This window comes from Macrobrachium rosenbergii, chromosome 21, assembly GCF_040412425.1.
Source record: "Macrobrachium rosenbergii isolate ZJJX-2024 chromosome 21, ASM4041242v1, whole genome shotgun sequence".
NCBI lineage: Eukaryota > Metazoa > Arthropoda > Malacostraca > Decapoda > Palaemonidae > Macrobrachium > Macrobrachium rosenbergii.
In genome coordinates, this window is record NC_089761.1 from 11,468,192 (window position 1) to 11,495,950 (window position 27,759).

General features: G+C 40.5%; 1 protein-coding gene across 1 annotated transcript in view; it reads right to left on the minus strand.

The window, feature by feature from the left end:
• Window positions 1-27,759, minus strand: part of LOC136849390 (dynein axonemal heavy chain 7-like) — a 270,971-nt gene that overhangs the window by 29,720 nt on the left and 213,492 nt on the right. The window contains 10 exon segments of the mRNA XM_067122742.1: window positions 3,676-3,831; window positions 4,768-4,914; window positions 5,205-5,384; window positions 5,520-5,831; window positions 10,588-10,749; window positions 10,903-11,031; window positions 11,470-11,679; window positions 12,031-12,288; window positions 13,395-13,543; window positions 23,492-23,649. Coding sequence (XP_066978843.1) covers window positions 3,676-3,831; window positions 4,768-4,914; window positions 5,205-5,384; window positions 5,520-5,831; window positions 10,588-10,749; window positions 10,903-11,031; window positions 11,470-11,679; window positions 12,031-12,288; window positions 13,395-13,543; window positions 23,492-23,649 — 1,861 coding nt within the window.

Sequence of the window (27,759 nt, forward strand, 5' to 3'; positions counted from 1 at the left end):
ATCTTTCAGACGCATACTATCACGTCCCGACGGCGCGGAACTTTCTCTCCCTTCCTGGGTTTCTAGACTGGGGAAACAGGCCTACCTTCAAGGTAATGCCTTCGGCTCAACATAGCCCCAGGATATTCACAAAACTAGCAGACACAGTAGTTCAGCAGTTGCGTCCCGGGGATATCGTTAGTTAAGCGACTTGCATGATTGATAATCTAGTCTAAACTGGCTGAGGAATGCCGATGCACACCACGCGACAGATTTTCTGGAGTCCTAGGCTTCAAATTGAACCGGGAAATCCCGCTCTAACTCAGGAGACTCGGTTTCAATGGTTAGGTATCCAATGGGATCTAACCTCGTACAAACTATCTCTTCCATCGACCAAACGGAAGGAAATAGCCGCAGCTACCAGAAAGTTTCTGAATTACAAGAAAGCGTCCTGCCGGACACAAGAAAGAATTTAAGTTCCTTCAGTTCGCCTCTGTAACAGACCTGCTCCTGAAAGCGAGATTAAAAGACAAACAGAGTGCATGAGACGAGCCAACGTCAGGCTCAGGGACAGGGTCTCATCAATTCCACAAATCTTAAAGAAAAGGCTCCGCCCATGGTCCACAGTCAAGGGCCTCTCAAAGTCAGTCCCTCTTCAGTTTCCTCCTCCAGCTCTGGTAATCCACACAGACGCTTCATTAAGCGGCTGGGGAGGATACTCACCAAAACAAAAAGTTCATGGACATGGTCTACAAATGTTCCAACAGTTTCATATAAAACACTTAGAAGCAACAAGTAAGTGTTTCTTACCCTGAAAAAGCTTCGTCCCACCAACCAGATTCACATCAGGCTGGTGTTGGACAGCGCCGTAGTAGTACATTGCATAAACAGGGGAGGTTCCAAATCGAGCCAGATAAACCAGGTGATGTTAGCCATCTTCTCCCTAGCGAACAAACACAGCTGGCATTTGTCAGCTACCCATCTGGCGGAGTACGGAACGTAGTAGCGGATTCCCTATCCAGATCGACTCCGCTGGAGTCAGAATGGTTCCTGGACAAGAACTCCTTCATCTGGATCTGCCATCGTGTTCCGGGACTCCAAGTGGATTTATTTGCCACGGAAAAACAATCACAAACTCCCTTGTTATGTGGCTCCCAACTTAGATCCTCAAGCTTACGCTACAGATGCAAATGTCCATAGATTGAAACAGTTGGGAAAATTTCTATCTGTTTCCCCACAAACATGCTAATGAAAGTCTCACACAAACTCAGGTCATTCAAAGGTCAAGTAGCCCTAGTAGCCCCTTAATTACAAAAGAGCAACTGGTTCCTCTTCCTCTTGAACTCGTTGCGGTGTCATCAGATACCCAGACTCCAGGCTGACTCAAACAGTACAAACAAGGACTGTGTCAGCTTCCTCAAAAGTTCTGAAATGCTCTGGCTTCTTATGGACTTATGAAATTTGCCAAAAGGGAGTAAATATTGACCTCTGTTAATACTCCGTTTCATTGAATCCGATAAGAGAGATTCTACTTCTCAGACAGCATGACTCAGCAGTCAAAAATTGGCATCTTTCTGAAGGCATCTGAAGCTCAAAACTATGACTAATACTAATTTAGCAATAACCTCTTAGATCACTGTTTGAAAAAGGCCTAGGCCCTTGCCACTATTACAACAGAAAATCAACTTTGAAAAGGTGTTTTTGCATATTTCAAGATTGACCTAACAGACTCATACTTTTCTTCCATCCCGAGAGCATGTGCTCGTTTAAGGCCGGTAACACGCCCTCATTCAGTTACCTGGTTCCTTAATGACGTTTTAAAATTAGCCTCAGATATTAATAATGCCCAATGCTCTTATCTAGATCTGTTAAGGAAGACTTTGTTCCTGATTAGTTTAGCTTCAGGTGCCAGAATCTCAGAACTGTCTGCTCTCTCTAGAGGTGTGTCGATCACATAGATTTCTCCTGTCAGAGTAGAAGTCATGCTTTCCCAGATCAAAGATTCCTAGCGAAAAAATGAAGACCTCAAGATAGATGGTCCCCTTTGAAAGTAGTTCCTGTCTTTATGCCCAGTCGCTACCTTGAGGGCTTATTTGCATAGAACTTCTCAGTGTTTGTCTGGTCCTCTTTTTATCAGGGAAAAAGGTGGAACACTTTCTTTAAAGGCTATAAGACAGCAAATCCTATATTTTATTAAACAGGCTAATCCGGATTCAGTTCCCAAGGTTCATGATATCCGATCGGTAGCTACCTCTACCAGTTATTTTCATAATATGGATTTTGCTGAATTGACAAAATACACGGGTGAAATTCCATTGCGTTTAAACGCCACTACCTAAAATCACTTGAAGCTCTGAAATTTCCCAAGGTGGTTGTGTAGGAGTGTCATCCCCCACCTTAATATTATCCTTAACCTTGTCCTTTCCCTGCCCGCCTGCCCCATTTATTTACTCCCGCCAAATTTCCTGGCCAATCATACTCACCGTCAGCTCCTCAATTTACGTGATATTTGGAACTGTTAGCTGTAATATTATGTTTACTGTGATTATGTTTTGATATGTACTATTTTATAGATTTAAGTCCTGAGGTACCTTTACATTTTTTGTATTATCTATTTTGTACCTCTTTTTCATATTTTCTACCATAGATTTAAGTTTTCATGTCAATTTATTTCATTACATGGACCTTACATGTCCATTATTATAATGTCTTTATTGTGAAATTTTGGATAAGTCATAAGATATAATTAAACTTATTTCTTATAGTACGCATTTTTATACATGATCACTTTAAATAATTATTTTCTAAATCTTCACAGTCTTGGTATGGTTCTCGTTACGATTTTCACCGGTGACATTATTAGGACGATTTCAGAAAAAGGGATTTTGACAAAGGAAAATCTATTTCTGAGTGAGGCCCTGTGTCACCCGGGTGACCTCCTATGGGTTCTAGCTTCCTCTCCCTGTACAGGCAAGTATACCAAGCCTGGGGATAGTGCTAGCCTGAATGAGTTCAGATGGCTGGGGTCGCTGTTTGGCGGGCGGGTGAGGTGAGTTGGGTCGGCTCTCCGCCTTTCGGGTTTCCTTTGCACTGGGATGTCTTCGGAGTGTGGTTCTGTGTGGCAGTGATGACCTCACCTACCCTTGCCTATACCGACGTCTATTTTCATATTATAGATGCTCGATCTGGGGTAGTAACCCCAGCATTCCTGATAGCTTTTCTCTGGTATATTTAGAAATTCGTGCCCTAAGGAATTTCACCGGGTGACAGGGCCTCATCAGAAATAGATTTTTCCTTTGTCAAAATCCCTTTTTCAGTAACTGATTCCAGCTTGGAATGAGGAATACTCCAACACAAAATGCTCTGATTTGTATTTCCATGGGAACAAAAGGTACTTTTACTGGATTAACTTAGGTACTGAGAAGACTACTACTAAGAGATAGTGTTAAAAAACATTGCAAAATTCTTGTCTACTCTGTTTAGGGCAACCCTGGAGATTTTGTTTTGTGATAATGCTCTACAGAATCAAAGATTGAAAAATTATTTACACCTTATTCTTATATATCTTCTCTTTACACTATTATGCATAAGAACGAAGCTGGCAAAGCTAAGGCTTATAATGATAAAACTGTACATAATGTGAACATAAATGTCTTCCCTGTATCAAGCTCTAATAAACAAAGAATGAAGCCTCACCCTGAAAAAGTTCACCCTGGCGTGGAGGTCATTCAAAAAGTGTTGAAGGTTTTCATGTGCTGGATAAGGACACAGATTTATCCAAGATGTAGGTGTATGACCCAAGCGTAGAGATAACGTGAGTTCTTCTCCACCTCCATCATACCGGCAGGTACCCTAATTAAAGGATTATTTACAAGTTATAGATGAAGTAATTTAGCATTTGGCTAGAAACCATTGTAAAAACCATTGTAAAATCTATGTTTTACTGTCAAGAAAAACAAATAGGAAAATTTAAACAATGAATTATTATTACTGTACTACTGTACCTTTAACCCAATAAGAGTGTGCTACCAGCAGTATGGAGAAAGTTTTATGAAGAAATAAACATATCTGAATTTTATCTGGAAAAACAAGGAAAAATGGTAAAGAAAATTTCAATTATCCTAGTTGCTCCATGTGACCATTTAGCAATTGCACAGGAAACCCATCATCTTTACTAGTCACTCAAAGAATTTTCAACAATTTAGTGTATTCATTCAGCAATTAGAATGAGACTGAACAATGAACTAGCAAATGCTCCAAGTCACAGACATCTGATGATATTGAGTGTTATGGGAATAAGTATAGTGATAAAACGTTAGCTTAAAGTAAAAGGATTGATCATTGTTTTATGATGATTAGGTAATGTGGAACGATAGTTTGGTAACCGAAACTGTCTCTTGTTGGTGAGGCGGTTGTTCTATATATCAAGTACAGTTCAAGGTCTGAGATAGCATGTATTTGAGGAAATGTAAAACATTTTAAAAAGAACATTAAATTATTCCTGTACTCAAACATTTCTAAAAGTAACCCTTCCTAAACACCCAAAATATATTTCCTCAATATTGTGACTTTCCATTTTAAAAAGAGAACAATTAAATGATGCAAGAGATATAAAGGAAGCCACAAACCTCCACACTCTGGAGGCAGATGTATGAAGGATTGATCAGACTACTGACCCTTGAGTTTACAACTTTTACTTAGTATCTGTGGGACTGGGCAGCATGACTTGGCAGCAAGTTTACAAAGTCAGTTAACTCCTTTTCCCATGCGTACAGAGACTCAACTTACCAAGGCTGTTTGTACAGCAGCTCTCGTAGTGTTAGTGATGACATTCACAATATTGTTGTACCTCTGAACCTCTCTCCTAAGCACATCAGCCATTTCTTGATCTTCACATTGGAATAGTTCATCCTCACCAGCAATAGTTCTGGGAAGCTAGGCATGTGTAATTTTAATAAACAGCATTCTTTATAACAACTTCAACTATGGAAAGTTCCTACTTGTGCACAAATGTTACAACATTGTTCCTAAGCAAACAAAATAAGCTACTGTCAGTTTACAGAATGAAAAATGCACATTACAGTAACTGATTTTGTACATTCTCCCTTTTATGCAGAATTCAAAATAAGCGTTGAAAACATTCATCAAAGTTAAATCTCACTGCAAAAAGTCACTTATTTTTTTAGGTGGTCAGTATCTAACCTGATAAGATAAATTATTCATACCATTTTCTTGAGCATCTTGAGCTCTGTAAGCATGCTTTTATCTTTAGCTCGGTGACGTATTTGGGAACCAGCTACAATTGCCAAGGCATTAAGAAAGTGGCGCCCCCTCTCTCCCTCTTCCACTCTCTGCACACCATCTGGAAGACCAAACACCTGTGGACATTCTAATCCAGTGACCCCCTGGAAAAGAACAAAGAATTTCTTAATTAGCTTATTATTTCTTAATATGCATCTATATATGTTACAATTCGCTTGTCTTTATGTGAAGCCACATAATCAAAGCTTATTCTTATTACACTGTATAATTCAACTTACCGAAACAAATTCTTGAAGATCATCAAGCCTGTCAATTGTCTCTGGGAAAAGTCTGGATAATCCTGCTTCATCATTGTCCTCTCCTTCTCCAGTAGGTTTATCATCTGGCGATCCATCTTTGTGTGAAGAATCAGAACCTCCTTCACCTTCTTTTTTCTCAGGGATTTTGAAAGATATAGCAAAGATTTCTTTGAGAATGCTGCTGATCACTAACTGATCTTCGGCACTAAGGACTCTGCCTCCATAAAACACATGACTGACGAGGTATTCGAGGAGCTCCAGGTCCACAATGTGACCATCAGCAATGCTGCTCTGTAGGTGAAAATTAAACTCATTCTATATGCAAATTATCTACAGGTCTGTGATTTGATGACATACCATTCTTATAAAAAAAGTTAATGAAAGCACCGAAAAGTTATATCCAGGTGACTATCAGCCTTTCATCATGATGAACTTAATGTGTCAGATTAAATTACTATTGAAAAGAAATCTACCATCAAAAAGTGATTTGACTGGGAAGTATGTGGGAAAAAACAAAATGCAAAGAGCGTGGAAAGTATATTAACAGTGAATAACACATGTGTCTGCTAGAAGCACTGTGTAAAAACAAGTCTCAAGGATGATACCAATTCTATTAAATCATTGATTACTAATTAGTGTTGATTTCAAAGAGTATACTTCATTATTTGTTTCATCAGGAATTTTTTTTTCCCATACATTACTTGCTTTACAAATCAGACTAATTGTACAGACTAAACACTATTAAGCAATGTTATTTCAAGTCTCAGCCCTGTTAATGGTACATTTTAGCAACATACAACTTTTAATCTATTAACCAAAAAATCAAGCAGTAATTTCTAGTGAAGCAATCAGCTTCAGACATGCCTTCTAGAAACAAAATCTCAACTGAACAAAACAGATTTTCAAGTAATTTGTGTTTTTCAATACCCCTCACTCATCACCATAAGAGACAAAGTGGGGTGCTCAAGGTAAGAACTATGACGAAAAGGCTCCAGTTTGTGCACCTACGCATAATACAAATTATGTACATACTTTGAAGTTTGTTATTTATTCCTAAGGGGAAAATTATCACCTTTCATATATGAAACTTACTCCTTCAGTGAAAGGTCTTTTCTTGCAACTGACTGAAAGTTGAAACCCACCCAGAAATCTTACATTCCCAGTCACAACTCTGAGCACGGGAGCAGTGACTTTAAGTTTCCATTTGGTCTGGCATAGAGATTGCAATGCAATGGGGTCCTGTGCCTGAGTGAGTCAAAGTCTCAATCAAGTACAAAAGTCCTCAGAGAACCAAGTGTGATCCCCATGAGGATTAAGCATACACCTTTACTGTTGTCCCCCTCCCACCTTCGTAAGTGTATCTGCCGAGGCAATAAGGCAGTTTGCATGAGTAGCCACCTGCATCTGTGTTTGGTCCATAATGTATTTTGCCTGAGCTGCTGTTCTTCAGAGGGAGGAAGAAGGAAGGAGGTAAAGAAATCATTCACACTACTGATTAACCCCAGCCTTACACCCTCTAAATACTTCAGGTGAGCTGCTTCTCTGTCTGAAAAGAGCTGAATGATTACACAACCTATTGGGCAGCAACCACAGGTCCCAAGGAGGAGTCCAGGAACCTGTGGGTGAGAGTCCCTTTGGCAGAATGTGGTAAAGGTGTCTGATGCTTTAGAAACCCGCCCTCATTACCTTTGTTTTTGAAAATTTACTCTAAAATTCCAGGGCATTAGTGCCACAAGCATGTTCGATTACATCATAAAGCCAAAAAGAAAAGGGTATTTTAGAGACACCTAATTCTTGTATTTGCTGGTACAGTACAGTACTGGTAAAAATGAGCCAACACTCAGGCATAAGTGGTTGGGTACTACTTAGGTAGCATCCATAGCTCACACAAGGCACAGAGGCCTCTCATCAGTTCCACCAGGAAGGTCCCAGAGAGGTGAAAATGAGAGTGCTCATATCCCTCATCAGAAACTGAAGAGTTCTGGGTTTCTGCCACAAACTCAATAACTCACAAGAAAAAGAGATTGCAACCCTTAGAGTATCGGGCAAAAACAACAAATAAGCTTTGTTACTTCCTATTGGGTAATAGGAAGATGGTCTCAAACCTGAGATCTGAGTCCGAAGTTTCCTCAAGGGCTTATCAGGCACCTGAGTTGGGCTACAGAGGATGAAAGTAACATCCGACCCTGGAGGCCAAAGCCCCAAAAAGGTGCAAAACAACTCAAACTAAGTGAGAGGGTAGCAAGATGTTAGGGTTGCTTCCACCACACATCCTTCAGGAGAATTTTGGGTGTATGAGTCACAGAAGAAACAAGAGACTCAAGGTACCAAGCAACCACTACCTGCAGCGCACAATGTGGAGACTCCATACACATAGAACAAGACAACAGTGGTGAATCCATCACTCATGGGTGTACACAATGAGTGATAAAGATACTGCACTCCTTCCACATGCATGCTTACGGGACCCCAGTATAAAATCAGTACCACCATTACCAGTAAGTGTACCACAAGACATAGATAGTTGGTGCAGGGAGTGGAGTTCCAGGCTTTTGGTCATTCGTCCTGTGTTGCAGGTCCAACCCCTACAAAGCAGTAACAGTGGGGATCCACCTAAACAGAGGGCATGAAGAGCCATATAAACTTACACAGTTCTCTCTTATTATTCACACTATTCACCTATGGTAACATTAACAAAACATTCAAAATAAAAACACAGAACCAAGTTTTAACTTAGCAATCAGCATGAGCAGAGCAAGACATCCTTAGCAAGCTCTTAACAACGGCCAATGAAATACAGTCATACCCCGAACTTACATGAGGTTAGGTTCCAGAACCCCTCGCGTAAGGCGAATTTTCGCGTAAGTTTGGCACTGTCTCTAAAAATGCTAATAAATGCTTATTTCTACAGTTTAAACACTAAATATGATCCTAATCATGCTCCCAAATTATTAAGCTAACTTTTAAATGAAATTAAAGTTCCTGTAATTTCATTTAAAAGTTAGCTTAATACATTACCCTTAGAAAAAGAAATAATTGGTTGACATAATAACAGAGTTGGAAGAGAATGTCTCTCTCCCCTTCCGACAGATCTATTTTTAGATGTCTTCTCAACCTCTTTTTAATAACTTCTTTAGTCTACGTCTCTTTCTCTCTGTTCTGAAATGCTTTTTCATAAACAAACAGTGTTTTTTATTTGGAGACTAATACAACTCTTAGTTATTATGTCTCTATGTTTTAGAACGTATTTGCCACATGAGAGCATTAACACTTCATATACGGTACAGGTAAAATTAGATCTATTTAAACTATCTACTGTACAGGTAAAGACGCACAGAGAAATAATAAGTTGTAAAAATGTGTGATCGCTAACATGAACGAGAGAGAGAGAGAGAGAAAAAGGGTTGCCCTTATTTAAGAGAGTTAAATTATTTATGAATTACTATGGAGACAGAGAAAATAACACATGAGAGAGTGGGAGAGAAAGAGATATTGTCCTTACTTGAAATATCAAGTTAAATTATTTATGAATTTTTACGGAGAGAGAGAGAGAGAGAGAGAGAGAGAGAGAGAGAGAGAGAGAGAGAGAGAGAGAGAGAGAGAGGTTATTCTTACGTTAGATATCAAAAGAAGGAAATTCAGTATTAAACTAACTTTTAAATGAAATTAAAGTTACTATAATTTCATTTAAAAGTTAGCTTAATACATTACCCTTAAAAAAAAGAAATAAATGGCTGACGTAAAAATATAGGAGAGTGTGAAGATTAGTATACTATTTCTCTATCTCCCCATTCCACCGATCTATTTCTAGAAATGTTCTCAAGCTCGTTTTTAAAACTTTATTCTGTCTCTTTCTCTTTGTTCTGAAATGCTCAATGACTCTATGTTTCAAAACGACACATTTACAGTTTGTAGATGGTAAAGGTAAAATTAAATCAATTTAAAATTATCTACTGCACAGTTAAAGACATACAGAGAAACAGTAATACGTAGGTGCACTAACTACGAACGAGAGAGAGAGAGAGAGAGAGAGAGAGAGAGAGAGAGAGAGAGAGAGAGAGAGAGAGAGAGAGAGATGTCCTTACTTAAGAGAGTGAAATTTTTCATGAAATATTACGGACACAGAGAGAGAGAGAGAGAGAGAGAGAGAGAGAGAGAGAGAGAGAGAGAGAGAGAGAGAGAGAGAGAGAGAGAGAATTAGTACGAAACCTTTGACTTGCTAATCAGCAACACTCTCCCTTCTTGTCATGTTAAATTGACATGTCTGACAGCTTTGCCTTCTAGCTTTGAACAAAAGATGAGGGAAAGATATTTGTTTGTTTTAATATACATACCACATACGAATTTTGTAATTACAGTTATATTATTATTATTATTATTATTATTATTATTATTATTATTATTATTATTAATCTTATTAATATCTGAAAATTAGTACTTATTATTAGGTAAAAAATTTATTTATACAAAGCAAATAAACATATACATGTACCATAAAAATTCTCTCAGTAAAAGAGAGAGAAATTATTACTTTTATTATTTCATGTTATTTAATTTACACATAAAAGTTTGAAAACTTATAAATTACATAAAAAATTAAACATAAACACTTTTGCAGGGTTTCTCAGTATTCGCAAATGTTCACGTGTCTGTGAAAAACTCGTGTATGACAATTAGTTAGGTTCCAATGAAAAGTTCGCGTGTCTGTGAATTCGTGCAACTCGAATCATGCAAGTTCGAGGTATTACTGTAATGCTTAGTGATGGCAGGTGAGTGGGGGTATTCCCCAACTTGCCTCTAACCACCAGTGAACTACCTTGTTAACAAGTGTAAAAAACCAATTCCAGCTTGCACTGAAAAATAATCCTCCATAAAAGGCAACTGACATATATATTTCTGATATATGTCTGTAGGATTAATTAACCTGTTAACCAGAGCAAATATCACTTTTCTGGAGAATAGTTTGAGGCTTTGTGACTAAATTGTGATTCTCAAGGTCCCAAACTACTCACAGCACCTTGAAGGAAGACAATAATGTCATACTCACCGTCACCACGTTCATTGCCAAGCTCAAGTCAGTCATGGTAAAGGAAGGAGTAGATGCCCAAGCCAAATGGCCATGACGACCTCTTTCGCTCACAATGGTATGGAAGATGGAGAGGCCATGCAGGAGTCGGTAGGTGGTAGACTCATCATCAGGCTCAAATTCCTGTTGCATTTTACAAAGTTCAAGCTTGATGAGGAACAGATTTCCACACAAATGTCAAACAAATCTATGTAACTAAAGATTCAAAAGATTATTATCAAACATGCAGAGCGAGAGTTAATGAAAGCCTTTAACAGAGTTGATAAAAGTACTAACATCTTCATCGAAATACAAGGATTGAGCCTGTCTGATAAGAGCTAAATTGGCTTCCTTTAGGGCCAGATGAGCATCACCAGGGTTGTCCACATAGACCTTTTCTACTGCTCGCAACAAGGACACTGGAAACTGCAATAAAGTCAAAGAAAAACTCATTATTCTTAGTTCAAAGAAAATAATAAAAGATGTTTCAGTAATCAAATTTTTTATTGCCCGTATTACAGGTTATAAATACACAGTACTTGAAACTTTATGTAAGTTTCAGTTTATATATATATATATATATATATATATATATATATATATATATATATATATATATATATATATATATATATATATATATATATATATAGTGCAAACAATATAATCATCTTATACCTCAGTATGTATACAATTTTGTATACAGATAATCATTATGGAAATATAACAATACATTAATAATTATTTTTTAAGATTCAAAACCTGATAAAGAAAAGAATTAAAACAAATTAAATACAAACTCTGATAAAAAAAGACAAAAATATACCAATTTCATCCACCTTACTTAACTTAAAATCCTTTTACCTCATCAACAGGTTCCGTGGTAAGAATGAGCCTGAAGTTTGGATTTAAACCCCCACTAGCACTACGAGAACTTGTGTTGACACCAGCACTGATAGTATTGATCATGTTAGCCAGAAAGGGTAACCATCCTAATGCATGATGAAGATTTTCTAAGACAATCCACCCTCCTTCCTTAACACCAAGACGTACAGCTTCTTCGGCTACACTTGACTTTACGAACATGAAAAAGAATGGGTTGTATAAAATAATTATTAAAAATTTATTCTCTCTCTCTCTCTTACATACACACACACACACACACACACACACACACACACACACACACATTTATTAAATACAGTATTTTAGTTCTGAATAGCTGGCAATTTTAATGAATTAAAACAATGGTTACAGAACTTATGAAGAATGTAAAGTAACTAAAAACAGAAACCTTAAACCTAAATACTGTGTGAGAAGGTCACACTCTACATGAAACCATACCTACTTGTAATCAGCATGTTCGTCAGTGGTCCAAGAAAAAAATCTTATACAAAAAATGAAAGTTGGAAGCAAGGGCCTTACCTGACCTTGACCTAAAGAAACATTTTTGACTGGAACCTCAGGGTTTTTGGATGCCAGGAGCATCACCTCCTCCAATGCATCAACCCCAGGGGAAGTCACCAGCAAGAGGGGGTCAGGGGGACGAGCGATTGCCGGAGTTCGTGCGCCTGTTTTGATAAGAACAGGAGATTCTAGAAGCCTGTTGAGGTCAGGTGGTGGTGGACTTGAGAATTCCTCGCCAAGAACTTCGTCAATGATCAGCTTCACACACCAAGTTACCTACAGTCATGGTTACAGCATGAGATACAACAAATAACAATAAATCATTATTTTACAAGAACATTTTGAGTAGGATACCCCTCTACTGATCCTCAGCTTATAAAATTTACAAAGAAAGTTGCAAGAACATTTTAAGTAAGTTACCCCTCTACATCCTCGGCTTATAAAATTTACGAAGAACGTACACAAAGTTCATGTTCCAACATGTGGACAGGACTGGTAGTGTAGGGACATTTGCCATGGTTAACGCTTCGACCCTGTAAACTGGGTCAAGGCGGATGACATGATTATTATTTATCATTATTATGTGCCATTAAACTCTCTGGCTATCTTTCATAAAACAGACTATTCATATATGAATAAATTATAGAAAATGTAAGAGAAAAGTGTAGTAAAAAAAACTCCATAAGGAAAAAAATTCAAGCACATAAGAAAATCATGAACAAATATTGTAAACAGATTTTTTGTCTAATAAAAACAGTTAAAGGATGTGGAAAAGATACAATTAATAAAACTGGGAGTTTAATACAATTAGATTTATGTGAAAAATTTCTGAAATGAATCTTGATAAAAAAAATCAAATGACATCAGCTTTATGCAATCGTTAACATAACCTTTGAAGTTGAAACATACTTTCTGTGATTATTCCATCTTAGAGTTGTTAAAAAATAGTCGAATAGTTGAGGGAATCAGAATAATTACATAATTACATTATATATAAAGTATTTTCTTTTCTCAGAGTGGTTTTTCAGTAGCTTTGCTTCCAAATACTGTAAAAGCGAAAATTACACTCGAAATTATTGTAGTAATAATAAATACAAAACATGAAAGAAACTCCAAAGAAAGCAAATATAAAATACTTTAATGTATAAAATGTAGATAAAATGAAAGCCCCCAGTCAATAGCATTAAAAGTAACTACTAGAAGGTGCTGGAGGACACCACAGCCTTGAAAAGATTGCCATAAGCATGATATTTTTATGATCCACTGGCCATTCCTCAAATTAGTGAAATTTCCATCAAAGCCATATTGCCCAACACATTACTTATAAACTGTCAAAAAATAATAAAAACTGGACTCAAGAGTCATTCAAAGCAAAACCTTACCTTATCAGGTCTAAGTATGGCTACTAGAATAAGCCAGGGAATGTGTTCCACATTTTGCCATTGTGGTGGGAGAGCAGATTTCTCAGGCGCACCAACACTAAGAAGATTCAGCCAAATTTCTTCATCTTGCTCCAGGCTCTCTGATAAACCTATTGCATAAAAATGCTATAATACAAAATATCACTCACGGCTGCTTCAGTTTTCAATATATTCTTGGGGCAATTAAAAAACACACTTTATTTCTTTGGAGCTGAACTGCAGAGGCAATCTGCATGAAACAATTTTGAGTGTATTCTAACACATAAAAAAAGAAAAACTTTACTATGGATCTGCAAACTCTGGATATCAAGTATCTGTACATATGAAAGGCCATTTGAACTTCAATTTTACATCTTTTTTTTACTCTGTTTGACTCTATAACTCGTCATTATTACTATTATCCATTTTGTCAAAGTTAGACAGCCCCGTAGGGGTATTATGGTATCAGTGCACCTTATGCAGTGAACTGCAGGCATTGCTTAAGGCCTTTTCTTTGCTACATCCCTTGGGCCCTTAGCTGCAACCCCTTTCACTCCTTTTACTGCACCTCTCTTCATATCCTCTTTCTTTCATGTTACTTTCCACCATCTTCTAACAACTGTTTCATAGTGCAACTGCGAGGTTTTCCGCCTGTTAAACCAGTAAAACATACAGTATTTTGCTCTCAATTTCCATTTCAGTGTTGAATGATCTCACAAACTTTCCTGCTGAAATCTAACTCAGTCACCAGCTTTGACAGCCAGTCACCATCTTTTGGACCTAGCTTCCTTCTAGATGACACTACTCACCATCAGCCCCAAACAGCTGTCCCTCTCTTTGCTGGGTCCCACGGGCCTCACACCCTCCTTTGGGAGTTTCCAAATGTCTTCTGGCCAGAACTCAAAGTCTCACAAGATCCCAGCAAAGCATGGCATGATACAACCACATGAAAACAACAGGTACTACTCAAAATCCTGCCATCTCCAACCAGAAAAACCCATCTCCATGAAGAAAGCCTTCGAGGATATGGAATACAGTGGCCTTTACCAGAGGGCCTTCATCCCTTGGGCCTCCATACTCCATGTTTTGGAGAAAATACATGGATCCTGGCACTTCTTTTGAGACCACAGGCAACTCAACCTTCCAGAAGGAGCCTGACCACTACCCACTCCCCAACATGGCAGACATCACCCTCCAAGGGTCACGATTCTTCTCTAAGTTGACTTGATCAAGGGCTACTTCCAATTCTTGGTCCACCAAGACAACATCCTGAAAACAGTGATCTTGCATCCTTTGGAACCTGCTTCAACTATTCTACCTTCAGCTATTCTACCTTCAACCTCCATAACTCAGGGGCCATGTTCCAGAGCTTGATGGACAACTTTCTCAGTGGCCTTCCTTTCTGCATCTGCTATGTTGATTACATTTTCATTTTCTCTAAGAACCTAGACCACCAGAAGCATGTCAAGACATCCTTTCCCCACTCTGCAATAATGATTTGGCAGTCTACCTCCACAAATGTCATCAGGACCTCTCCAATCAAATTCCTGGGTCATCAAGTCTCAGCAAACTGCATCTGCCACCTGCCCTCCAGGTCAGTCATTAGAAATACCTCCCACTCCAGCTACCATAAAAGGCCTCCAAGAATTCACACCAACTCCTATAGAGCATCACACAAATCATGGCTTTTCCTCTACAATTCCCTCAGTGGAAGCACCAAAAGCCTAACCTAGGCCCCTGCCCAACAAAGCACCTTCAAAGCCACCAAGGATGCCCTGGCAATTGCCACCACTCTGACCTTCCCCAATTCCCTGACCAAATTCATGCTAACCAAGGATGCCAGCAATGTTGACATGGGTGCCATTGTAGAACAAACAGTTGGCTTTTTCAGTACAAAAATAACCCCATCCAAGAGGATACACAGCACCTTTGACAGAGAGCTTCTCACTGTACACCTAAATACCCAGCACTCCAGACACTTGCTCAAAGGGCACACTTTTTACCATCCTAATGGACCACCAACCACTTGTCCATGGCCTTATCAAAAACCAAGATGCATATTCTGCCCACCAGCAATGTCAGCTCTCATCCCTTGCCAAATTCTGGAGCACCATACCTGGCAAGTAAAGCCAACACTGGCTGTCCTTGCCTCCTTGTGCCAGCTGCCCTTTGGACCTCACCACAGACTCTCCCCCCACCCATCCGGGAGGACAACAACCAAACTGGTAGCAAAAATTTACTTGGCATGGAGCTAAAAGGGATGTGAAAATGCGGGCTAAAAAAAAATGTCTCAAGTGCTAAACAACCAAAATAACCTGCCGCAAAGAACCCACCAGTGGTGAATTCCCACAAGCCCAACATCATTTCAGCCACCTCCAGTTCAATATAGCGGGCCCTCTACCTGCATCTGATGACTCCAGATAAATCTTCACAGCTACAGAACACTCCACACAATGGCCAGCATCAATACCAACACTGGAAGCAACCTTACATACCTGTACTGTGGTACTCCTCAATGGCTGAGTCAGCTGCCTCAGCATACCTGACAATATAACCTCTAGTCAAGGACCAGCCTTTGTCACTGAGATAGGGAACACCCTGATCAGATTAATGTGATTGAGAATCCAACACACCACTGTCCACTTAGCAGAAGGAACCCATTGCTCCCTCAAGGCCGCCCTTATTACCAAAGGCAGCAACCACAACTGGAAGTCACAACTCCCCTCATCCTCCACCTACTCCAAAGGAAGAAATCAATGCCTCCCCCACCAAAACGGTATTCAGAAAAACACTGTTCCAGGTGAGTTCTTCTGCCTCAAAGCTAAATCAATCCCAAAGAAAACCTCTCAAGACTGCAGAGTCATCAGAGGGTACCGCCCTTGATGCAAATCTGTAGGGGCACGAAGAAGTAGTACTTGCGGAAAAGCCTCCACATGAGCCATTTCATCCACTATCAGACACCATACAGAGACTGCTCCTTCATCCTCAAAAATATGACAGAGTAATTCAAGCTGCAACACCACAGACAAGATGACTGGCTCTCCATTGACAGGATGAAGCTGAAATCAATGAAGGCTCCCCTGTCACCCTTAGTTCAGACATCAATACAAATCTCCACAAAATTCAGTCTATAACAAAATAACCTCTGTTCTGCAGAAACTTAGTACCTTATCAGTATCGTAGTAATGCTGTGGAATATACATTTTTTGTTATAATTAAAGTTATCTTTATCTTTAAAATATATTTACTGTACGTATAAACAGTACACTGTATCTTTTGTAATTTATATATTGCAACGCTTGATCATCTGTACCATATCACCCCTGACAAATGACTTGTTCTAGTAATCAACAGGGTGGGGAAGGCTTGAATAATATAATTTCTTATTTTTTAGCTCTTTTCAGAAGGGAACTGTGTACTGTAAAGCTTTGTGAGCTTTCTGCCAAAGCTGTTCAGCCACCAGCTATGGCAGCCAAAAACAAAGCTACCACCACAGTCACAGATTTGCCTGGTCAAAAGAAGTCAACCTCTGAGAATAAATCAGACTAAATCAGACTTATTTTAAGATCCTGTGTCATTTTCCTTTACAGTACTGTACAGTACTGTAATTGAAAAAAATTGACATTTCTTCCAGATGTTTTACCTCTTTGATAAAATTACCTTAGAAGAAATATGACATTTTCATAATAAAATAAAGTTTTATATATACTTACCAAGTAATTACATTGCTATTAGCTCCTACTTTTTGAGGCAGCTTAAGTTTTACAAATTTTGCGGTAGCGCTCATATTGTTTTGGTGTAGGTAACAGACCCCACCCACTTTCGGGGAAGAATAGGTACAACTGGCTCAGGTATTTAATTTGTTCATGCATAACGTCCATTAGAGGGGAGGCAGGATAGTTCCGATTATGTAATTACTGTACTTGGTAAGTATATATGCAACTTTATTTTATTATAAAAATCTGTACTTGGTAAGGATATATACAACTTTATTTTATTATAAAAATGTCATTTTTATGTAAGTAACTTACCAAGTAATTACATTGCTGAATCCTGCAGAGAAAGGAGGTGGGATACATGGACACTAACTACTCAAAAACACTCAGTAATGGAGATGATTTTGAAATAGATAGGTAGCAGCACTGGGCAATGCTTGTTGTGACCTTACCCACTGAGAGAGCTACAGCACATGGGTACTTCTCTGGTCAGTGCTCATCATCAACCTGTAATGGTGCAGCAGTAAAGTTGAGAATTGCCTCTACTGTACTTTAGTGGGTGCTTTGCTGCCAAGGAGTACTCCGATGGTTGCCAAAGTTTTATACAAAAGGGTATGCCCTTGCCCTGGGAGCAGTACAAGATAAAATGTTACCAAATATTGTTACCTACACCTTACGTAAAACACCAAACCCATCCATTAGAAGACTGGTGGGTACGTAATACCCCCAGGCTCCCATAACTTGATAACCTAAATTCAAAGCGAGGAGATAGAGAAATAGGAGACATGCTCCTACCCTTCCTCTCCCAGCCACAGATAATGATCTTAATGTACTGCAGTTTTCATAAGTGGTTTCTACATCATGCAAATAATAAGAGGCAAACATAAATCTGCACATCCAGTATGTAGACTGAAGAATAGTCAGACAGTGACAGATTGCATTTAAAAGCCAGTGAAGTGGTGACTGCCCAGACTTCATGGGCTTTAATTTTCAATAAAGGTAGGGCCTCTTTCTGAATTCCCCTGTGGGGTTCAGAGATCACCTCTTTAAGAAAGAGGGATAACGCATTCTTGGGCGTAGAACGAGATAGGTTCTTTAAAGAACACCAGAGGTTACGAGAGGGGCTTCTGATGCTCTTAGTTCTCTCCAGGTATTTTAAGGCTCTGACTGGACAGAGAATTCTCTCCTGGTCTGTAAGTCCCAGGATGTCTGTAAGGTTCTTTATAGAGAACGAACGGGGCCAAGGATTGGCTGGGGTTTCGTTCTTCGCAAGGAACCCAAGGGTAAACATGCAGGCCGCATCACCTTGTGAAAAGCCAACCTACTTGTCCAAGGCCTGTAATCCACTAACTCTTTTGGCTGTCACTAGAGCAACCAAAAGGAGAGTCTTCCTCATTAAGTCTCTCAAGGAAGATGTATGAAGAGGCTCAAAGGGAGGCCCTGAGAGCCAACGAAGCACGACATCTAGGTTCCAATGAATAGAAGGTGGTCTGTGTTATCTTGAAGTATCGAAAGGTTTAATCAAGTCACCATGATCCTGACTTGTTGCAAGAATTGAGCATGGATCTATAGCCTTTAATAGTCAAAGTATCGAAAGGTTTAATCAAGTCACCATGATCCTGACTTGTTGCAAGAATTGAGCATGGATCTATAGCCTTTAATAGTCAAAGTTGCTAGTCCTTGAGAAGACTTCAGGAAGATTAAAAAATTGGCTATTTGAGCTAAAGTGCTTTCAGAAGACGAAATACTGTGTCTTCGGCACCAGTCACAAAAAAACTTACCCCTTAGCCTGGTAGACGTTGGATGAAGATTATCGTCTATAGTTGGCAATAGCCTTCGCAGCTGCCTCTGAAAATCCTTTCGCTCTGACAAGCTTCCTGACAGCCTGTCAGAGCGAGAGTGGACAAACCCTGATGAAAGCAGAGGAAATGAGATTGTTTGAGAAGACTTCGATGCTGTGGAAGAAGTCTTGGGAAGTCCACTAAGAGGCTTAGAAGTCCAGGAACCAATCCCTCTGTAGCCAAAACAGGACAACTAGCGTCATCAACGAGTTGCTGTGAAATTGAAACTTGTTGATGACTTCCCTCACCATACTGAATGGCGGGAAGGCATACATGTCCAGGTCAGACCATTCCTGGAGCACTGCTTCTGTTGCCCAAGCCAGAGGGTCTGAAACTGATGAGCAATAAAGGGGAAGATGATGATTCTTCAACATCTGCAAGAACGTTCATCTTGCCCTGTGTGAAGTGGTGATGATCCGAGTGCAGTTGCTCTGGGGCCCAAATGAGAAGATCTCTGGCCCCCTGGCAAAGAGAGAAAGAGTGTGTGCCTCCTTGGTTCCTTTTGCAGGCCAGCGCTGTCATGTTGTCCGAGTGGACTGCAATTATTTTGTTGTTTCATTGAAGCAAAATGCTGAAGCGCCAGGTGTATTGCTTTCAGCTCCTTTACATTTACAGGACTCAGAAGTTGCAGGGATGTGGTTGCAAGAAGAAAGATTGCTCCCATCCTTTACACTGATGGAGAGCAATCTTTCTTCTTGCAACCACATCCCTGCAACTTCTGAGTCCTGTAAATGAGCTCCCTATCCCAGGTCTGAAGTGTCCGAGAACAAGGTTAGGCTTGGGTTCAGAGGGAATAAAGACTTCCCTACCAGGAATCTCTCTTCTCCCAGCCACCCCCAAAGGTCCTCTTTGATTTCAGGAGTAACGGGGAAGACAAGTGAGTCTGGAGACGTCTTCCTGCGCCAACTGGCCTTTAGGAAGAACTGCAGGGGACTCAAGTACAGTCTCCCTAATGGAACGAACTTCTCTATGGACGAAAGAGTGCCCAAGAGGCTCATCCACTCTTTGGCTGAGCCGGAAGGAAGAACGAGAAATTTCTGAATTGTCTGCTGGCAGGAAAGAATTCTTCTCAGCGACAGAAAAGCCCAAAAACTCTGAGAGTCGATCATCATCCCTAAATAGACAACTGACTGAATCAGGACTAGTTGTGATTTGGAAAAGTTGATCAGAAGGCCCATATCCTGGACAAGGGAGAGAATCTTCTGTGAGTCCTCCGTGCAACGGTTTCTCGATGGGAAGTGTAGGAGCCAGTTGTCGAGATACAAGCATACATTGATGCCCATTAAATGTAGCCACTTTGCTACTGGGGCAAGAACCCTGATGAAGACCTGTGGAGTTGTTGGAAGACCCAAAGAAAGGGCTTGAAACTGGTAGATCCTGCCCTGGAACACGATCTCAAGTAATTTCTGGATTCCGGGTGGACTGGAAGGTGAAAATGTGCATTTTCTATGTCTACCATAACCATCCAATCACCTTAATGAATGGAGGACACCACTGACTTATAAGTTTCCACCCTGAATTTCGTGATCTTTACGAAAAATTCGAAGCACTTAAGTCCAGGACAGATCTCCACCCTCCCGATGACTTGGGTACAATGAAGAGGCAGTTGTAAAACCCTTTCGAGTTCATGTCTTTCACAACTTCTATGGCCCCTTTTTTGAGCAGAGAGGCAACCTTCTTTTGACAGGGCCAAAAACCTCTGTGAAGCTAGGGAGTAGGCTGTCAAGTTGATGGGCACCGACGCCAATGGGGGCTTTGCACTGAATGGGATTGAGTACCCCTCTCTCAAAACTTCTATCACCCATGGGTCCACACTCTTGACTTCCCATTTCCTCCAAAAATGGAGAAGTCTTGCTCCCACCAGCACATGGAGGACCAGATCCTCACTTGCTAGAAGAGGGTCTGGTAGATGTCTTGATGACCGTGCACACAGCACGGGGCTTGGTATGTGGTCAGGATTGATACCCTGCTTTGCTGCCACGAAAAGGTCGCTGTTGCAAAGAGGAGGCCACCCTTACACTAACGGGTGCTGCAGGTGTCCAAATCGGCTGCTTTGGGCATTTAGTGGACTGGTTAGCAAGTCCTGGGTAGTCTTCTTCCGAAGTTCTGAAACTACATGCTCCAAAGTAGCCCTGGGATACAGACTTTCTCAATCTAATGGGGCAAAGAGCAGAGACAATTTCTGAGAAGGAGTGACTCCTTTAGTGACAAATGAACACCCCAGCGCCCTCTTTTTCAATACTCCTGAGGCAAAGAGACCAGCCAATTCTTGCGATCCATCATGAACCGCCTTGTCCGCACAGGATAAAACTCCTAGCCAGTCTGCAGTAAAATTGTCCGGTAGAGCTGTGCAATCTTCAATCTTCTTTGTCAAAGCTCCCACTGTCCAATCAAAGGAGCTGAATATTTCAAAGACTTTGAATAAGTCTTTCACTAAATGATCCAACTCTGTTGACGAAAAGCCTATCTTGGCTGAAGGATGAGATCGAAGAAGAAGCCAAGTCCTTTTGTTCTTGCACTGCAGTCAAAGGCTTCATTAAAAGGCTCAAGATGTTAGCAAGACAACGATGAGTTGGTTCCAGAGAGGAGGCTTGCAACACCCGGAAGCAAAAACCCCTATGGACTCCCAAGGACCGGCCGTATGTCTCCTCCCAGGTTTAGGGAAGTCTGACAGGGACTGAGTTTAGGAGCATTTCCTGTGGCTGTCTGTCAATACCTGGGACCGCCAACAGGCTCGGCTGAGGGGGCAACCACCTGTGGGAAACCCCACCGACCCCCCGTTGGACATTCGGTTTGCCCCCTCCCAGGTTTAGGGGAGTTTCACAGGGACCTAGGTCTAGGAGCGTCAGTGGGACGAGTAGCCACCTCCTCCAGTGACATGACACTTGCACTAACACTTTTTGCACTCAACTGATTCATCAAGATCTTAACAGAAACTCTCAACTGGGTTACGGCATCTATCATAATGCTAAACTTCTTATCTACTCGGGCTTCGAGGCTGGCTAAGGCACTGGGCTCGGAAGGTAGGGAGCCAGGTAAAGGAGTTACAGGTAGAGATAGAGGACTTGGAATAGGGGAAAAAGCTGTCATAGGAGTCAAAAGGGCAGACACCTCTTGAGAATGCTGCAACCTAACCTAGGCTTTAGCAGCTGCCTTTCTCTCTCTCTCTCTCTCTGTCTCTTTGAAGCCTTGCTAAATGAGAATTTAAAGTCTTCCATATCCCAATCCCACCCCTTACACTTGTCACAGCTAATCTCAGGAGAACAATTTTGCCCTCTACAAGAGGTGCAGATAGTATGAGTGTCATACTTAGCAGATGTCAGTCTCATCTTGCAGCCCTTGCTGCAATACCTAATACTATGAGCACTCGAGTCTGACATACCCAGTCACAATTAAGGAAAAAAGCTGATTAGCACTACCAAAAACTACAATGTACTTCACCAAATTCAGTGGTGTCCACAATCAACTGGTGAAAACAAATAAAAAACAAAAGCTACCCAGTGATCGATGTTCAGTCAACAAGCGGCAGGAACGAATTGAATGTGCCTAAGCCAGTTGTACCTATTCTTCCCTGAAAGTGGGCAGGGTCTGTTACCTACACCAAAACAATATGAGCACTACCACGAAAGTTTTAAAACTTAAGATGCCTTGAAAAGTAGGAACTAATAGCAATGTAATTACTTGGTAAGTTACTTATATAAAACAGATTTTTAATCAGCAAAATGTCAGTGACATCTTACAGTTTTAGTGATGAATTTGGTTAGTTGGAAATCCTAATCCACCTTAACTAGTTCAAACCTAACGGAAACAAGAAAATGAATGCAAAGGAAATAGGGTCAACTAAACTATTACATTACTTAACTAAACAATTACATTACTTTCTCTTAAGTTAGGTAGCTGACATTAACTCTGATCAGGTAAGTTAAGTAGGGATTTATTATGTTGACTTCACCTAGCTTATTTTGCATAAAATCACTAAAAAGTACATCAAAATCTATAAGTAGTACCCTAACTTATCCTAAAATTTGAAAACTGCTTAAAATGCAGTCTTAACAAAAACACACGGTTCCTAACCTTTGCATGATGCAACTGACTCTCTGCCCCTTAAAGGATGGAGGTGTGTTAATCAGGAAAAACTGAAGTAAGATGATAATTTCACAGATTGGTAGTACATAGATGGAAATAAACAGTCAACAAAATATAGTCTAAGAATTCAAGTTTGAGACGTATACAGATCAGGATATACTGTCTTAAAAGAAAAACAACTCAATGCCCTGTTTAATACATTCTTAAATGAAAAAAAAATGAACAAGGATGAAGAATGGGATTTAGATCCAAAGAAAGCATTAGATCAATCTCCTCAAGAACTGAATGCTGTAGGGGTCTTGGGAAAACAAAAGCCAAGAGCATTCTGTATCATACTGATAGAGAGACACAGTCACTGAACTCTAGACCTCTCCCAAACAACTTATAGTAATGCAATGTTACTGTAATGTAAGCTTACAACATGGATGAAGAGTACCTTTGAAAACATCAAGCATCTGCAGATGATATAGGGCTGGCCAAGCATTAACCAGGTTTGAATGTAGAGAAGGAGGTGGGAGAGGAGTGTTGCTGGTAGTGTTTGCTGCCACTTGTTGAAGCATAACCTCCTCCTGATCCTTCAATGTTCCTGAGACTCTGAGAGAAAATAAAAGATAAGACACACTGATGGATAAAAAACTGCTTGAAAATAGAAATACATTTTTGAATTTTAACAATATAAGAGAAATAAGGGCATTGAAGATTACCCCACTTTCCTTATTATAGAAAGACTCAATTATGGTTGTTGCAAATAAACATTTTGCATTTTTTCTTATGAGGTTGCCTACCTTGCATGGTTAACAGTAAAAACATATTAACAGAAGGTAAAAATTTAATCAAATTACAACTTTGCATTTTTCCTTGTAGAAAAAACAGCCATTCATGTGGGGATGTTCCTCAACACAAGCTGGAATCGGCAAATGAAACTTGGTCACATGATATTCATAGTTCAATGGTGGTAGGTTGGTGTGAGGGGTATCATCCATTCACCTGCCGTCTGCAAGCACTTTTTCCTTTTGTGACTGTACATATAAAAGAGAGCTCAGGTGTTTAGAGTCTTGATTGTTAGATTAAATAAGCCTGCCTTAAACCATGATGGCAGTTCATTTCCTTTGCACATAATGTAAATACATTTTTTATATCATCATGTTTTAACTTTTTAAATTCTAGGTTTTTTTTTAAATTTAAGCCCTCTGTTGAATTTTTGTGATTTTAATATTAAACACACATCCATGTTTCCTACTCATTTCAGCAGATTTTTTTTTAAATGGCACCAGACTAGTACTGTACCAAAATGTTATAATAAAGATTTTAAAATATGCTTCGGTTGTTCCTCATCCTGAAATTCATCAGTCTACTTGCTATTTATGTAGGATACTAACTCCTTAGGTGGAAGGTTAGTCTATCAACTGATTGGACACCTGTCTCCACCAGAAATGCCATGCTCCTGGTCACGATCAAGAGCAGGAGAGGAATGTTTCTGAACTCTCATTTTAAAAAACTTTGGAGAATCAAGTGCTACCCTACAGATAGGGTAGGACAGGTCAAAAGACAGCTAGTATCTAGGTCAATTATAAACTTATGGGTTTAAATGATAGCTTTATCACATCCCAAACCTCCTTAATAAAGGGAGAGTGGAGGAAGTCACCTTATAAGCCACAGCTCTAAGATAGGAGGACCAATCTAGCTGCACTTGTGGCCCATACAGCATGCACTCAGCCTGACTGCTGCCATGTAAAGGAGTGAAGAATGGATGAAGGTAGAGAGCACCAGTTGCTCACCCATTCAACCTCCATCTTTTTGCCATCAGAGTACATTCAGGAATTTTTTTTGTCCAAAGAAGAGACTAGAGACTACACAACCTGGTGAGCAGCTACAGGTCCTAAAGAGAAGTGTCTAAGGACTTGAGGGTGATGTTCCTGAGGTAAAATGAGATGACAGTAGTGTGGTGCTGCCAGACATTTGCCCTCAATACCAGTGAACCAAAAAGTTCTTAAAATGGCCAATCCCCCTTGCTTCATAAGCTCTCATCTAGACGGGACAACCTTCCTCCTCACAAGATAAACTATAAGTCTGATTGATCACTTCATGGAACCATAAAGAAAGGGTGTTCTGTACACCAACAGCTTGTGCCTGTCAGTTCTGCAGACATTCCAACACTCTGGCTTAAATGGTCAGATTCCTATCTGATAGTTCCTTAGGTCTTGCACTGGGCAAAGAAGTACCTCATCTGGTTAAAAGATAAAAATTCTCAGAGGGAGGTACCCAAAAGAGTCTAGTCTCTTGTCAGAAACTAACAGGTTCTGACCTCTGCCACAAACTTCTACTGAGAAAGAGAGGCCCGTGCTTGCCAGTCAGAAGACCTGGCTGAAGGCAGTGCAGTAGGCTTCACTGCAAGGACAGAGAAAAACACATCTAAACAAAGGTGGACAAGTAAGTGTCTGATCTGCTGCAAGTAGCTCTAGCCTGACACTATGAAACACATACCAGGGAAGATGGTCCACTACCTGGTACATGGTAGTTGAGGCTACCGCATAATGTGTGGCTAACAGTGGAGGGTGGGCCAAAGTGGAACTTCTGGACATCTCAATCATAAGAGCTAGCAGACTGGGATACCACTGAGCATGGGGCCAATGAAGAGCTACTTGGCTTATCTAAGACCCAGAGTGACATACACTCTGTTGACCACTTAGTGAAGTAAACTGACAGGAATAAAGACAAAGATTTCTAGATGTTCCAGGGGTTGATGGAGGGCATCTAGGGTCTAGAATGGAAGAGCAAAACACCCCAGCAAACCAGCTGATCAGTGGTGTTCACCAAAAAATTTTTCCCTTGACGGCTGAGCTGCTATGCCAAAACATTCCTTCTAACTGGAATGTCTATGAATCATGGCTCAACAGTATGGTGAACTGACTCATGAATCTGCATCTCAAACCTTTGTCACTCAATGACACTACAGAATGACCATTGCATACACGATCTTGTAATTCCAGCTGTCTATGCTGCACACTCCCAAGATGTTGATGTGCAGATGGAAGTCATTCTCTGTCCACACACCTAAAACATATCTCTCAGGTGTGAACCCCATTCTTCCTTGATGCATTTAAGAACAGAAACATCTCTTGAAAAGGGGAGTTCAAAGGAACTCCCATTAGGAAGCTCCCATCATCCAGCCACCATGCAAAGTCCTCCCTCTTGGCTCAAGGGCAGGGGATGAGAGGATGGGTTGCCAGAGGCTAACCAATGCCATTTCAGTTGCCACTGAAGTGAACATTGGTGAAGATGCCTCAGAGGCATAGCTTCTACAAGGACAACAGGTGACTGAGGATGACCTGCCAAAGCTGCACTAGTTCTTATTGTGACAGGAAGTGTGCCGCCACTTCCATAAGCTTACTGAATCCAAAAACTCTGGCTATTGCCATGTCTATCACCATGCCCAGTATATGCCTCCTGCTTAGGTAAAACATCAGACTTGCTCCCAGTTATTGTGACCCCCCAAGGTCATGACAAAAGGTGAGGAATCAGTCTCACTTCTAAAGCAACTGCATCTCCATGACACTGGAACCAATCAGTCATTGAGATAACACACAAGACATACCTAGTGCGAGTTTGCCCAAGTTAACCCTAAATGAACACTCATGTGAACACCTGATGGGCTATTGCTAGTCTGAAGCATGTCTTTTGGCAGACAATCCCTTTTACAGATCGCAGGTACTACCTGTAGGACTGATGCATGGGCATCTAAAAATATCCATCCTTTAGATCGACCAAAGGCATGAAGTCACCTTCTCTAATGGAATCCAAGATCGTGGCACAAAACTCATTCAATGAAGAGAGGTCAATGACCAGTCTCCAACACTCAGTTGCTTCCTCACCAAGAAAGCCACGAAAAAGACCACGATAAACCCTCACCTCTGCCAACAGAGGCAGGTCATCCAGAAATGGAATCAGTTTCTGGAAGAGGGAAGGGATTTAGTCCTTGAAAGTAGTCTGTAACTGTCCCAAAGAAAACAGACTATCATTCCCATCTCAACAGTATCACCCTCCCTCCTTCTTCTCCTAGCCAACCAGAGAGGCTGCTAAAAATGCTAGCCTTCTGCAAGGAAAAAGAACCAGTCCTGAAGGACAGACCAGAAATGGAATCAGTTTCTGGAAGAGGGAAGGGATTTAGTCCCTTCTCTTCTACCAACTCACCTTTATTCTTCAGCAAGTGTAAAGAGGAACCCAAGACCACCCCATTCTGCTATGTGAGGCTATTCTCAGACAAAAATGTTTGGAAAAGTGTGTAGAAATAAGGACACATCTTATCACAAAAACTTTTGCCCACAGATTACACTTTGGTACAAGAGGAAGGCCATTGCCTTTCTTCCTGACACCAACAGCCTCCAGAAGCTTGCCCTCTCATCTAGAAAAGAGAGACAGACTCAATGGCTCCTGGTAGTAACTGAGGAGGAGGAAACTCCTCAGGGTTTCTACATGAGGGTCATTTGTCACTCCACAGATGACAAAACAACTTGAAAATGGGTAGTCTATGCTTCTCCTTAAATGTAGAATTTCATCTGGCATGCAAAGTGTTTGATCTGTGCAGCAGTGAACCTTCTGAGCTACAGATGAGACTGTTAACCTGATCCCAGCAACCACACCATTGGAATGACCGCCTCACCTCCACGGTGCACCCTACAGTATGCTTTATTGACAAGATGGGTT